The sequence below is a fragment of the Adiantum capillus-veneris genome, chromosome 29 (assembly GCF_014529385.1).
Source record: "Adiantum capillus-veneris isolate H3 chromosome 29, ASM1452938v2, whole genome shotgun sequence".
NCBI lineage: Eukaryota > Viridiplantae > Streptophyta > Polypodiopsida > Polypodiales > Pteridaceae > Adiantum > Adiantum capillus-veneris.
The window spans coordinates 35,456,192-35,470,460 of NC_140959.1; the positions used below are offsets into that span (position 1 = coordinate 35,456,192).

Consider the following 14,269-nt stretch of genomic DNA (forward strand, 5'->3'; position numbering starts at 1 on the left):
CTCTCGCATACACACAGGTGAGCCAGATACTAGGGTTGATGATGACTTTCCGGATAGTCATCTCTTTAAGGTCGACACGACCCCAGAATGGTATGGAGATGTGTTACATCTGCTCTCTACTGGCCTATATCTTGAGAATGCTTCTCCCTTGCAAAAAAGAAGACTCTTGCTGAAGTCTAGACCTTTCTCTTTGATTGGCGGACAGCTCTACAAATCTAGGCCAAATGGTGTACTGTGTAGGTGCGTCTCCCCTCATGAAGTAGACCACATTCTAGAAGATGCACACAGTGGTCCTACAGGTGGCCATTACCCCCTGGTCACATCACGGCGCAAAAAATCTTACAGACAGGCTTATTGTGGCCCTATCTATTCAGAGATGCTATTGCTCATGTCAAGATTTGTGATGTCTGTCAGCGATGTGCGCCCAAGCCTAGCAAGCAATCCAATCGCCCTCTACAGGTATCTAGGGCGTGGTTGCCCTTTGAGCGATGGGGCTTGGACTTTGTTGGTCCAATTGCTCCACCTGCTCAACCCGGCAATTGTAAGTATCTCTTGGTAGCGACGGATTATGCAACAAAGTGGGCCGAGGTGGTGGCCTCCATCGACTGTACAGCCGCCACTGTTGCAAAATTTGTGTGAAAATACTTTTTGTAGGTTTGGGTGTCCTCTGAAAATCACAAGTGATCGAGGTAGTCATTTCGTCAACGACCTGATCTCCACACTCCTCACAAACTACAAGATTTTTCATCGCAAATCTTGCTCTTACTATCCAAGAGCAAATGGGCAAGCCGAGAGCACTAACAAAGTGCTAATCGCGCTTCTAAGGAAAGCTTGTCACTTGCATCCAACTTCTTGGGCTCAAGCTATCCTCGGCACAGTCTTGGCTTATCGCACCTCCTTCAAGGCAACCACTAACCACACCCCATTCCAACTAGCTTTCGGTCTAGAAGCACTTGCACCATATGAGTTCAACTCAGGTTCAGCAAGAGTGGAAAGCATTCGCGTCACAACGGGGATTGCTTCCGCAAGCCCTCTCTCCTCTCTCAAAGTTAGAAGAAAGCAGGATGTTAGCTTCACATGCTCTGCAAGCCGAGCAACTTCGTCGCAAAGCGTGGCATGATCGCCATCTCAGAAAGCCAAAAATAACGCAAGGGACACTTGTGCTACTCTATCAAGCGAAATATCTGAAAAAAGCTAAGAAGCTAGTCCCAACCTAGCAAGGGCCATTCATGGTACAAGAGATTTTGCCATAGGGGGCTGTCCAGTTAGTCACTCTGGAAGGTGTTCCCTTGCCATTGGTAAATGATCAAGAATCAAGTGCTATCACTCGCCGTGACTCTTTAGAAATCTGATGATGTTATCCCTCCCACCAACCGTATGATTGTCCCCTCCTCAGCTCTCTCCGGCTTTCCATTTTTCCCTCTTCTCAAGTCTTCCTCATGTCAATTCGCAAAACAGTTGTAATCAGTGTTATCTTTAAAATTCCCCCTGTTTTACTGCGTGCATCCATTTTGCTCTCATCTCATTGATATAATTGGGTTTTTGGAGTCCTACTATAATCCAGCTTTACTGCTCTGTCTCTATTGCCTCTCTGTCCTTCTGGATTTGTTCAATGTACGAGGTTCAACTCTCGTCGGATAGATCTTTGATTTTCTTATTGTTGTTCCTAGGACATTAAAACCTGCTCTGTTGCATCTCCCTTTCCCTCTCTATCTTATGGTGCGCTCTCACACACACACACACACACACACACACACACACATCTATTTCTTTGCCTTTCTTGTGCGATCTCTTTCGTAAAACTCTTTCAATATGCTTCACTCCTAATGCCCTCCTCCTTTCATTGATTCCTCTTTTCCCTCTCTCTCACACATACACAGAAGTTTGCTTAATTGTGCGTGTTTGCTCTAACCTTTCTGATCCCCCACATTCTAGTTAAAGAGAAGCAGGTAAATTTTTTATTCTGCCAGTACAATACAACTTTTATCTCTCTCTCTACCCTTCTCCTTTCTCTCTCCTTCTTTCTCTCTCTGGCACACTAAGCCCCCTTGCCCCCTAACCGTCCATCACCTCTTTTGAAAACCCCCTCTCTCCCGTTCCCCTGCCCACCCCTCGCTCCCCTGCCGCTCACCCTTGCCCCTATCAACCCTGCCCGCTCACCCCCTATCTACCCCTTGACCCCCTCACCAGCTCTCGCCCCCATAGTTACAGGAGACGGAGGGACGGAGCCTAGGGACGGGGGACGCCCGGTTCTAGGACGGGGACGGGTGGGGACGGACGGCAAATGGCCTGCCAAGCGCAGGCAAAACGTCCCGTGGACGGCAGGCAACGTCAGGGGACAGGAGGGGACTTTTTTTTTTAATTTGAAAAACTGATCATTTCTAGTGGCTAGTTCCTCTCCAATAGCCATATGTTTGAACTTTGAAGCACCCAATGGCTATAAAGGCCACCCTTTGGGTCCTCATTTCTCAATGTTTTATTAGCACATTTGCGTCTATATGACTCATGTTATTTGGTCTATTTAGTGTAAATTTGTGGTCAAAGTGATGCTCTTTGTGTGTGGAATGTGTGTAGGTCAAAAAATGCCAAAAAAAACCTCTCCCTGTTTCCTGACTTTTGCCGTCCCGACCCCGACCCGCCGTCCCATGTAACTATGTCGCCCCCCCCCCCCCCCCCCCCCCCCCCCCCCCCCCCCCCCCCCCCCCCCCCCCCTATCTACCCCTCACCAACTAGTCCTCGCCCCCTACCCACCCCTCGACACCCTCACCAGCCCTCGCCCCCCACCCCACCCCCCCCCTATCTACACCTCGCCCCCTACCCACCCCTCGACCCCCCTCACTTGCCCTCACCCCCCCTATATACACCTCGACCACCCTCACCAGCCCTACCCACCCTCGATCCCAAATGATATATAACCGCTCGCTCCTCCCCCTAACCCCTCGCCACTCGTCCCCTATACCCAGCCATCCCCTACACACTCCTCGTCCCTCCTCGGCCTTAACCACCTTCATCTCTCCCCTCTCACCCTATACAAGTGTGTTGTCACTGCAGACAAGTGTGCCACGCGTGCTCTGTCTGCACAGGTGTAGGGATCCGAGATTTACGAGTCGGAAGGGGCAGTGGATTGGATGTTCCGTATGTCTTTCTCTTTTTCTGTTGTCGCTTGAGAATCAGTCTACATCCTCGGCCTTGTTCGCAGTGCTTTGCACGAAAAAGCTCTCGGCACCTCTCTGCCCACAATCAATGGATATGGTAGGAGGCAAAAAACTGTTTGCTGAGGAATAGACCTCAACCACACAGGCAAGCTAATTATGAAAATGAAGCGGAATTAGAACCTAGCAGCCATGGAGTCACGGATATGACGTCCAGTGCTCCATCTCACAAAAGTTACAAGGCCGAGCTCGGCATCAGATGCGGAATCCAGCTCCGGCTCAGACAGTGGTAGCTCAAGTGATCAAGAGAAGGATCCAAAAGGGAAAAGGAAAGTCATGAGTCACATGATCAGTCATGAAGTTGCAAGGCGCGAAAAAACAAAGCACAAAACAAAGTTTTCACTCAATTTTCACATGCAGCAACCCAAGCCATCTCTTATAGATGTTCTCTGACAGGACCAATTGGACAACTTGGGTGTCAAATCGCTAGCTGAAGTTGTCCTTCGTGATGACATACCTGTCGGCATGATTCATGAAATGCTGAAAATTTTTCCCAAAGTCAGAGGACACACTTTGACAGCGGCGCGTCTAGGACATGCAATGGGGATGACCAACTTTCCCTCCTTGTAGCCGAATACTGATACCATACAGGCATGCACGGCATTCTTCGAACCCGATCATCCGAATCTGCAGCATCACAAAGCTCTCTTAGCAGTATTCAGATATTATTTTTTAGCGAGAGATGCTCAAGGACCAAAGGGGAAATGCGAAGTACCTACCACATTCCCACAATGTGATGGTCTTTACTATCTAATCAAGAACATACCTTGTGGGTTTCATCAGATCCTCTTTACATCATTGCAGACCAGGGCAAAAAGGTTTAGAGCACTAGTGCAGTCACCTCAATCTAGCTTCCAATGTTTTGCCACGCAACTGTTGGCCTAGGTGATAAACATCCGCATCAACCCTCTTGAAGTGGATGAGAATGCAACATTGCCACCACAAGCAAAAAGAAAGTCTCTTGGCACAAATGATCAGAAGAAGAAACAAAAGAAAAGAGTCAAAGTGGTAAAAGATACGGCAGAACAACTACGACCTTTGTCATTTTCAGAGAGCCAGACTCGGGTGATGCATCCTCCACGACGTCCTTCTTCTACCTCTGTCCCCGTCTCTACAGTGCCAGAGGCCGTGAAAAGCTCCGCTGTTCTTGATACGCCCACTCCTGTTACTGAGGCGGTCTCTCTCCCCCAGGTACCTCTCCCTACTGCTCCCGTCAAGGTGGAAAGTACGTAGTGTACGGTACGGTTTAGGTACGTACGGAACGTACTTCCGTACTCAACCAACCTTTAGGTACGTGCTAGGTATGTACCATTTGTAAAAAAAGAAAATTACACTAAATTTAAGTTCACAGACCTTTCAAAATTCAGCCTCATTAAAAAATTAACAATGCAATGCTTAAAATGAACATATTGATATCATAAAACTTAATGACTCAAGACTCAATACTCAATGAGAAAACCAATGACCATAAATCATAAAACCAAATAACAACTACAAGCATCATGTCCATGGCATCAGCCAGAAGTCGGCATATACCATATAAACTGAATCAAGATCCAAAACAAAGCATTGCGAAATACTACAATGCCATAATAACAATAAAAGTCTGCTGCTGCAACCTGTCCTCCAAAGCATGCAGTCACCAGTGTGCACTAAGACGTGCAGCCTCAAAAGTCTATGTCAGATGCGGAAGATGAATCGTCGGTAGAGAGCAAGCCCCCATCATCAAGGACATTGCCCTCCTCATCAAACTCAGGGTCAGGCTCAGCATATGTCAACTCTGGTACAAGCACCTCTGCACCACAAGCCTCCTCAAGCATATCAGCAATCTCTGCATGGATGAGCCGGACAGCTTCATTCACTCGCCTGCGATTGGAGCGAATAGGAAGCTTCCCCCTGCGAATACTCTCTCGTCTCACAGTGTCTCCTCCCACCGTGCGTAGAGGAAGGCTAAGAGCTCGTGCACGTGATCTAGTCACATGATGATCCACTCTCTCAAGCTCTCTATGCAGCTCTCTGAGAATTGCTCATGCTCGTCTTTGATCTGTCGGTCCACCTCTTTGGTCTAGGATCATCTACCATTTTCAGCTCTGTCGCATCCACCTGTTGAAGAGTAAAATAAAGTTAAAATGACTTATTTATGGCATATGCTTGTAGGTTGAGTTTAAAGTGGCCAACATCGAGATAATTTACCTGTTTGGGTTGCCCCAAAGAATGGTAACTCCGCACGAGCCTCATGTTGGCTCTGCAAACACCAACTTCTCCAACTGAGAAGTGCTAAGGCGATTTCGAATCTTCGTGTGTATGAGAGAGTAAGCACTCCAATTGCGCTCACATGCTCCAGCCGAGCAATCCTGCTCAGTGCTCAAGCAAGAGCGCAATCATCAATGCACACAAAATTAGGAGAGTGACAAGCAATATAAAGATGAAGTTAAAAGTAGTATATACAATGGAGTCATGGATGGCAGTTTCCTAACCCGAGAAAGGATACAAAGAGCAATGCGTAAGAGGTTGGGAAGACCAACTCTCCCATACGAGCGCCACGACGTCAAAGGATACTTTGTGGCTTCCTTTCTCAAAGAAACTGCTCTCGTGAAAGAAGCGCCAATGCCATTCATGTAGTTGGTTAATTCCTTGTCTATCCCAAGCTGATCATCCTCTAAAAAGATGAGCCCAACATACTCTGATTGTTTTGTGCTGAGCAAGGTATCGCTCCATAGCTCTGGCGACCTATGGAGAGGATGAAGCATGGCAGCCATCGTATGTATGGGACGGCTCATGAAAGTCTAGCGGCTCTCAACACATCCCAAAAAATCTGATCGGCTGAAATATCAAAACAACTTGTCAATACAAGTTAGAACTTAGACTTGATGATTAAAACAGACAACCATTAGAACATGAGGAACCCCTTACCGATCAATAGTCAACAGAGAGCATTTGGAAACGTGGTCTTTCATCTGCATAAACAGATGATAGACTAGTCCCAAGGTCGTAGTCCCAAGGTCGATCCCTCCATATTCGTCAATCGAAGGAGGACGTAGACCGGCTTGAGTGCCACTGAAAGAGCGTGCACTTCCTGCCAAAAGCTCTCATGAAGGATCTGCCTCTGCAAGTATTTTGTAGATTCATCCTGCGATCTTGACATGCCTCGCCATTTTAGATCCACCACTATCTGGAGTAGTGGATCTCTAAGTTTGTAGAGCCTCTATAAAACCAAGTAAATGTAGGCAAACCTGGTTTTTGAAGGTCGCACCATATCCAAAGTGCTATGGCTGCGGAAGATAGCAAGAGCCTGATGTTTCTTGCAAAAGAATGTGGTGACCTTGACTACATCTGCAACTATGGGCTGCACCCATGAAAGTTTGCCAATATACTCCATGAGAAAATCCAAACAATGTGCAACACATGGAGTCCACACTATGCCAGGAAACTGTTGCTCGACCATAAATCCCATTGCCTTGCAATTAGCTGCATTATCTGTCACCACCTGCACAACATTCTCCTTGCCAACCTCCTCTATGGCTGTTTTGATGTGACCAAATATAAACCCAGCCATGATCTTTTCCCCTGCTTTTCTTGCATCCACAGCACGCAAGAAATAAGTGCCCAAAGCAGAAGACACAAGGATATTGATTATGTGTCGTCTGCATATGTCTGCCCAACCATCTGAGATAATGGTGCATCCAAACTCCTTCCATCCAGCTTTCACAAGCGTAAGTGCCTTGTCAATTAAGGCCTTCTTTTCATCTAACATAGTGGTGTGCATCCTGGTGTAATCAAGACCTGTCCATGTCTCAGTAGTCCCCACTCGTGCAATGGCTTTTACCATTCTTTTCCACTGATCTGTGCGCAAAACATTGAAAGATATGTTGCACTCAATAAGAGTGCGACATATCTCCATCTCTGCCACCCTCTGACGCTCTTTGACCCAAGCGTGAGAAGAGATGCGACTAGGCAAAGTGGTCTGCGTTGGTGTTTCAGATGTACCTTTTTCACGTGGCAAGGAATCCTCATCTTCACCGCCAACACGTGCTCTCTTCCTGGAAGTAGGGGGTTGCATGGAGGCTGAACCTCCTCCAACCTCTGTCTCCGCACCTAAAGTCTCCAGCTCTCCAACAAAAGCATCATGTAAAGCATCGTGTGTGCTAGGACCACCTCCCAAACCAGGAGCACCAACAGGAAAATACTCTTCAATAAGTTGCTCCCTCAAAGGTGGTGGTATTTTCTCACATGCACCAATTTGATCAGTGCACCCGATGCCTGTCAAGTGCTTTTTGACTCGCGTAATAGTGCTCGTCTACTGGTTCCCACAAGCGTGTGTCGGAACCTTGCTAAGAAGTGGTCGTGGTGATGCTCAACACATTGGTGTGGAGCGACCAGTTGGGGTTGGTTTTACGCGGCATAATGAATTCTGCACATTGCAAATGCAAAAGAGTGCACACACATGAGGAGTACGGAGTGCGAGAAGAGTACGGAGTGCATGGTGGCAAAAGCAGTACTTTTTCACGCGCGTAGCTCGGCTCTGCAGGTGTCTGTGCACTTCTCTGTAACACAACAAAGAGTCTTTTGTAATCATGGTCAATTAAAAAAGCCTAAGGCTCTCTCTCCTTCACACTATTATCCCTATCTGAAAGCGCACCCTAGCGCACCTGGTCCGTGGAGAAAACGCCTCAGAAAAAAAAAAGCATGCCGTACTGTATCGTACCGTACGGAATGGTAAGATACGTACTTACGGATTCCACCTTGGCTCCCGTCTATACTCCTACCACTGTTACCACACCTTCCTCACCACCTGTAGTACCCTCGTCATTCTCTCCCATCTCCAGCTCACCCACTGAACTTGCTACCATTGTCACCCAAACATCCACTGCAGTGCCTCTTGGGCACCCTACCCCAACTGTCACCCCGACATCGACTGCAGTGCCTCAGGCGCTACTACTGCTTCTTCGAGTGGAACAGACTCTACCTCGTTGTTCAAAATCTTTGAAGAGAACCTGCCAAGTTCAATCATTGCAATAGCATTTCTTGACTCCGGTGCCAAGAAATTAGCAGCTACCCACCAGAAGCACTCGGCCACATATGCGGCCATGGAAGGCTGCTTGCGAGTTGCAGAGAGTTCCATTGCTGATAAAGATGCTACCATTTTCGCTTTGCGTCAGGCTTTGCATGTAATGTCCCAGATAATTGATGACCTCAAAGCTCAAATGCAAGGATTTTAGGATATGCTAGTCAAAGGGGACATGGGGTTTCAGCAGCAGCCTCAGGCTACCATGGAATATTGGTTGGTTCGTCCCGCTAGATCAGTACAGACGCCCATGGGATATGGGGAGTACAGTCATCGACAGTTTGGGGGAGGTGCTCCATCATAGCAGCAGTTTGACTACTACCCTCAGGGATTTCAGCAGCCTGGCACCTTTGGCTCCTTACCACACATGTCATCCTCACAGACGGCTCCTTGTAACGGCTTCGCAAGCGCACATTGACATGGGTGTGCGAGTCAGCGTCCTCAGTACACTTCAGGCCAGGTACTCCCATCCGCTGAGAGTCAGTTTGCGGAGAGCACTTATAGAGTCCAAAGTTTTCCCATCGATCTAATGGCTCCGCCTCCAGAGTCTGATACTTCGGGTGCAGCAGTGGCCACAACTCTATCTCTTGGATGACAGATTCAGGAGCTCACCATTGTACATATGCAGTACCTAGTAGTTTTTCTTTCACAGTTTTTCAGTATTTCTCTCACCAAGACGGTGAGCGGTCTTGTGGCGGGCAACTTGTAGCAGGCTACAGTGTCACTTTCACAGGACACACAGTTAGTACAGCTGGTCTGGTCTAGTTCACATTGGACGGACTCTCTGGGCTGGGCAGTCACACGTGGCAGGGATACGGACAGTGGTCTAGTGGACATCGTGGCTAGGTCACCACCACCACTCAGTTTGGGGATAGACTTAGATGGTTGACAATAATGAGCCATTGGTGGCTCTTTATGGTTGTACATATGAGTAGTAGCTGTTGGGTCATGATTATCATCTTCTTCATATATGGTCCAACAGCGGCGTCTAGGGTAGCGAGTCTATACACAGTCTACACCATCCCTGCACATCTGAGCCTCGACACCCCCATTGTACCCGTGAGTCCTGGGCTGGAGTTGAGTATGCTACCACACCAGAGTCTGTATCAGTTCTTTGAGATAGTCGAGTCCATATGTTCTGGTGTGCTGCTGTGTCTTGGTGTTGATCATTTGTTATTTATTGTTTCCGTTCTTTGTTTTCATTCTGTTTTGAGTGAGATGTCACGCACATTGCATTGAGGAGCACCCACAGTAGAGAGCACGACACACTATCCGTGCTACAATGATCCATAAAACCCAAACAGCTACGGATATATACAACCATCAAGAGCCACCAACGGCTCACCAATATCTAATCCAGCTAAGACTATCTCAAAATTGTCGTCGTGGTGGTCTGTCCCCGCGACCGCTAGACCATCACCCGTATGCCTGCGACGTCACCACCCGGCAAATGTCCGTCTAGTGTGGACACAGTCTAACTGCAACTAACTGTCTATCCAGTGCCTGCGACACTGTAGCCCTGCTAGAGTTTATTGTGGATTCATGGAGGTCAGGTGGGGATTTTAACAATCTTTAGACTACCGCTAATTGCAAAAAAGATGTTCTACTGGCCCTGCCTTTTATTCCTATGATGATTAGGGATGCATGGGATTTCAACCGACGATGCTTGGGAAGTGCTGGTTGTAATGTGTAGGGGAAGTGATTGATGGTGAATGCTCAAGATGCGTGCTCAGTATATACTCAAGGTTCCTTTTACTTCATGAGATGTGCAAAGACTAGAGAGAGAAGAGAGAATGATATTGTGAGTGAAGGTTCTATGAGTAAAGGGGGGAGAGAGAGAGAGAGAGAGAGAGAGAGAGAGAGAGGAGACTAACACCAAATTGGATCCAAACCCCCCTCCAAGGGCACCCCTCTTTATTGCTAATAGAGAGGCATTTGCTTTAGATTGCCCAAATGCTGAGACAATGGTCCTAGATGTTGAGATGCTAATGGGATCTTGCAATAAATGCTTGGATCTCCGAGGCTAAGGGCTGAAAGTTGGAAATGCTAGGGCCGATCTAGCTTGGGGCTGCAATCTGACGATAAGGCTGGGGCTGAAATTTGAAAATGTTGGCTGATCAGCTATCTTGGTATGAAAATGAAAACGTTGTTACTGATGGCTGGATCTACGATGGAACGGTGACATTATGGCTGAAATTGTAAACGCTGGTGCTGCTGGGGTGTTGTAGGTTGATCTTGTGCAAAAATGCTAGAGAGGCTGATGTACTATGGGTACTTGGTGCTTGTACTGAGGGTACTAACTTATGCTTGAGAAACGACCCCTAGGGTCACTTGTATATGGAATTAAAGTTGGGTCGGGCAATGCCACTAAAAATCGACGACTTCTTAAAATGTCACTTATTATTGAGTCAATAAACTCACTTATAAGAGCTGCTTCACATGCAGATAAATACCTAGGCTGGGTGCTAATGCAACTATATGGGAGCACTCCCCAATGCCTACACCTAGCAGACACTGGCTGTGCTCATGTGTAGTCAGAGGGTATGCAACCACTCTAAAGTGCTTGGCATGCAGGTCTTGGGTACAGGCTCGCAAGGGTGCCAGAACACTTCCTAGGCTGTCCTAAACCCTAGAAGTAGGAGTTAAAGCTTGTCCACATGCACATAGGGTTAGATGTGTACATGACACTGGTCCTTTGTTCATATTGCAGTCTTTGCACTTTACTTGGGGCTTTGTCAACAACGTGGACAGTTGTTGGAAAGGTTAGATCGGCTTTACATGGGCCCTAGGAAATATCTTATGGAGTTTCTATGACAATTTGGCCCGGTACTGTTCTTTTTTATCATGCTTCGATTTCTATGTACATCATGTACTCACCTATGAAGATTCGTTAGTTTGGCTTGCTTTGTGTATTTTTACATCTTTTGAGGCATGTCGACACGTCTTCAAAAGGCCAAAATGACCTATGAGACCAATCCTTTACAAAGTGGTGAATCTGATACCATGTCTGGGTACCAAAAAAAGATATGAAAATGAACCTAGAAGTGCTACTATTTGGAACTGTGTGGGGTATGTGTGATGGGGTGCCCAATACAAGAGGGTAATATAATGGGTGATGAATCCATCCTCATCTGTACTTTGGATGTCGAGATAGTATGGCTCGAATCCTCTGCTGTAGTCTCCATCGATGCTATTAAGCTCCTCTCCTCAGTTGTGGGCGTCTCGATCTCCCTAGTTCCAATGCTTGGTCAGTGAGAGTACCACGGGTGTAAGGATGAACTGAGCTTTGCAGTGGCGGTTGCTCCTCTATCTGTTGAGTGTCTGGATTGTCTCTCTCCATATCTTCTCAGTAAACTATCTTTGTGTCTGTGTAACTCAAGTAGATACAGTCCAAGACTTACATTTCCAGCTTGGATGCATTCACAGACTCTTTGAGAAGTTTCCAAGGGATGGTTGAGAGAGAGAGAGAGAGAGAGAGAGATGGAGGCTAGAGAGATTCTGCTTCATCCCTATCACAAGAAATTTGACTCTACCTATAACCCTCATGAGCTGGGTGTGTGTGTGGGAGTGTCTAGCTCTCTTGTTTTGTGTATGGGTATTCCTGCAAGCTCCTGTATTTGGGGGGGTATGAGGTAGATGTGTGTGTGGCGCATGTCTTGCTGAGCATTGGGCCTACCATCACACTGGCTTCCACAAGCCAGATGTCCTTTTAAGTATCGGCTCCCATATCAAGGTCTGTCTCACCGGCTCCTCATCTGCTTGGTTTGTCTTACGTTTTCTGTGTGGGTCCTCCCTGTTTGCTGGTACTGGTGGCCTCACATTATGCACACTTCCGCGCGGATGTTCACTATTAGAATTGGCTCTTGCTCCGGGGTGTGTTGTTAGTGGATCCAGTGCTCCACAAATTTTGAAATGTGTGAACTTTGGTCTCCTTTGCTTGGGTGGATAAATGGAGAGTCCCTTTGTTTTCCTTTTTTGTCTGTTCAGGATGGTGTGGAGTCTTTCTCTGTCTTCTGCAGTAGATCCCTCCTTCTGCGCATATATGCTTGCCTTCCCTATTTGGTTCCGCGTGGTTGATGAGCTTCTCCTCTGGCGGTTTGTGGCAATCACCTTGAACAAGTGGACTGAGATCTCTCCTCCTGGGCTTGCTCGAAATTGAGTCCTGGATTCCTCTCATGGCTTGGATATCTCCTGCAGATTTACATTAGGCATGACGCTTACGAACAATCTGTTATACTCAAAAGGAGTTCCTTGCTCAGCTGGCTCGCAATGCTTATCTATCTAGTAATAAAGCAAAGAAGAATTGGAAGGCTTGGGACAATTGTTACATGCACAATTCTTTTTGTTTTTGCAGAGCTTTATCGTGGGGACTTGCGGCGTCCGTGCAAAACATTCCAGATAGTGCATCACAATATGCAAATGATAATGCAACAGTACTTGCCACGGTAAGGGGTTACTGCTTTATTTCCATTTTGTAACACTTTATGATTTGTGTGGTGCTCGGTTAAACTTTTGATTATGCTCATCCTTGGTTTGCACACCTGGATTGTTGTCTGCAGTCTTTGAAAGGAGCATTACTTCTACTAGGCTATGGATGCACTGTGCTATCAGGGTTTGCAGTTATTGGCCTTTTGGGCCTTGGGTTCCAATTGTCTACAAAGTCAAGTACAGAAAAATAGTGTGGAAGTCCTGGCAAGTTGTCCTCTGTTGTAAAATATATATGGGCACACGAGAAGTGTAAAAAGCTTGGTATAAAATCTCTCTCTCTCTCTCTCTCTCTCTCTCTCTCTCTCTCTCTCTCTCTCTCTCTCTCTCACACACACACACACACACACACACACACACACACAAAATGTGTAGATGGTAAAACAACCAATCAAACACCTATGTGCAAAGGCTAGAAGACCGATATTGGGCATGAAAATGAAAAACCCATAGCCAACATGGGAAATCAGTCATGCAAGAGAATTAGGCATTGATTGTCATTGCCAAGATGTTATCCTTCCAACTAGTGCATTTGCCATGACCCCACTAGTGATGAGCAAATAAAAATCCCTAAGTGGAGTGCCTTTCAACCAGAATACTCGTTGCAAAAGAAGCGCATGCGACAGTGAAGACTAGTTGGCAATACAAGCCCCCCCCCCCCTGGCATAGCCTGCCAAAGAAACAGCTTTGCCTTTGGAAGGTGAGTATGCAAGCCTTGAAACAATATATCTCTTCACCTAGCAGGAATTTTTTTAACCTGGTGCCAATCCAATGCTTTCATCCAGACAAGACAGTGATAAACATAATTTGTAGAATTGCTAATAGTGGGCTTTTTTGCTTGGACTTTCCATTCTTCAATGACCAAGATAAGTTGCTCATGAAAGGAGGAAAGGCAACTTGGAAGTTGTTCCCAGAGGCTCCATCACGAATGAGGGATATGGCATTGATGTTGTAGCACGGCATCAGGGAGATAACAACACCTAGCCAAGCCATATGTTGAATTGTTGACTTACAGAGTGTAGTGTGTTTGATTGCTCTTTACAAGAGGGCGACTTGAGTAAAAAGACTTCATTCCCTCTAGTTATGGAAGCACAAGACCAGGAAGGTGAGTGTCAATGAACAACTTGTCACTTCAATAGCTCTTCAATTTTTAAGTGAGAGCAAGCAAGGTTTGAATAAGGTCAATAACCCTGAGCTTGGCCTTGGGCTTTCACGCCCCTTGCTGCTTACGCATAGTCATGAACCACCTGGACTTTAAAATCATGTTTTTTGCTCTTTTCTAACATTAAGCATGTGAGCAATGAGAACTTCTTACATTTGAATGGCTGATATGTGTTCACAACTGCCAACATGGTGCTTATATCAGAGTCTTGCAATATGGAGGACATGTTCGACACATCAAGTACTTAACACTACAAGCACATATTTGCATGGGATGAACTCGCATATGCAGGTATCTCAATACATATGGTATGCCTCAGTACACCATAGAGATCCCAAGATACTT

At 46.6% G+C, this 14,269-nt stretch overlaps 1 protein-coding gene across 2 annotated transcripts in view; it reads left to right on the forward strand.

The window, feature by feature from the left end:
- Positions 1 to 13,050, forward strand: part of LOC147419034 (LOW protein: ammonium transporter 1-like protein) — an 84,736-nt gene extending 71,686 nt beyond the window's left edge. For both annotated transcript variants that reach the window (XM_086505687.1, XM_086505688.1), the window contains 2 exons: positions 12,632 to 12,722; positions 12,837 to 13,050. In XM_086505687.1, the coding sequence (XP_086361813.1) occupies positions 12,632 to 12,722; positions 12,837 to 12,956 (211 nt within the window). In that variant the 3' untranslated portion in view covers positions 12,957 to 13,050. The remainder of the gene's footprint in view (positions 1 to 12,631; positions 12,723 to 12,836) is intronic.
- The last annotated feature ends 1,219 nt before the right edge of the window (positions 13,051 to 14,269 follow it).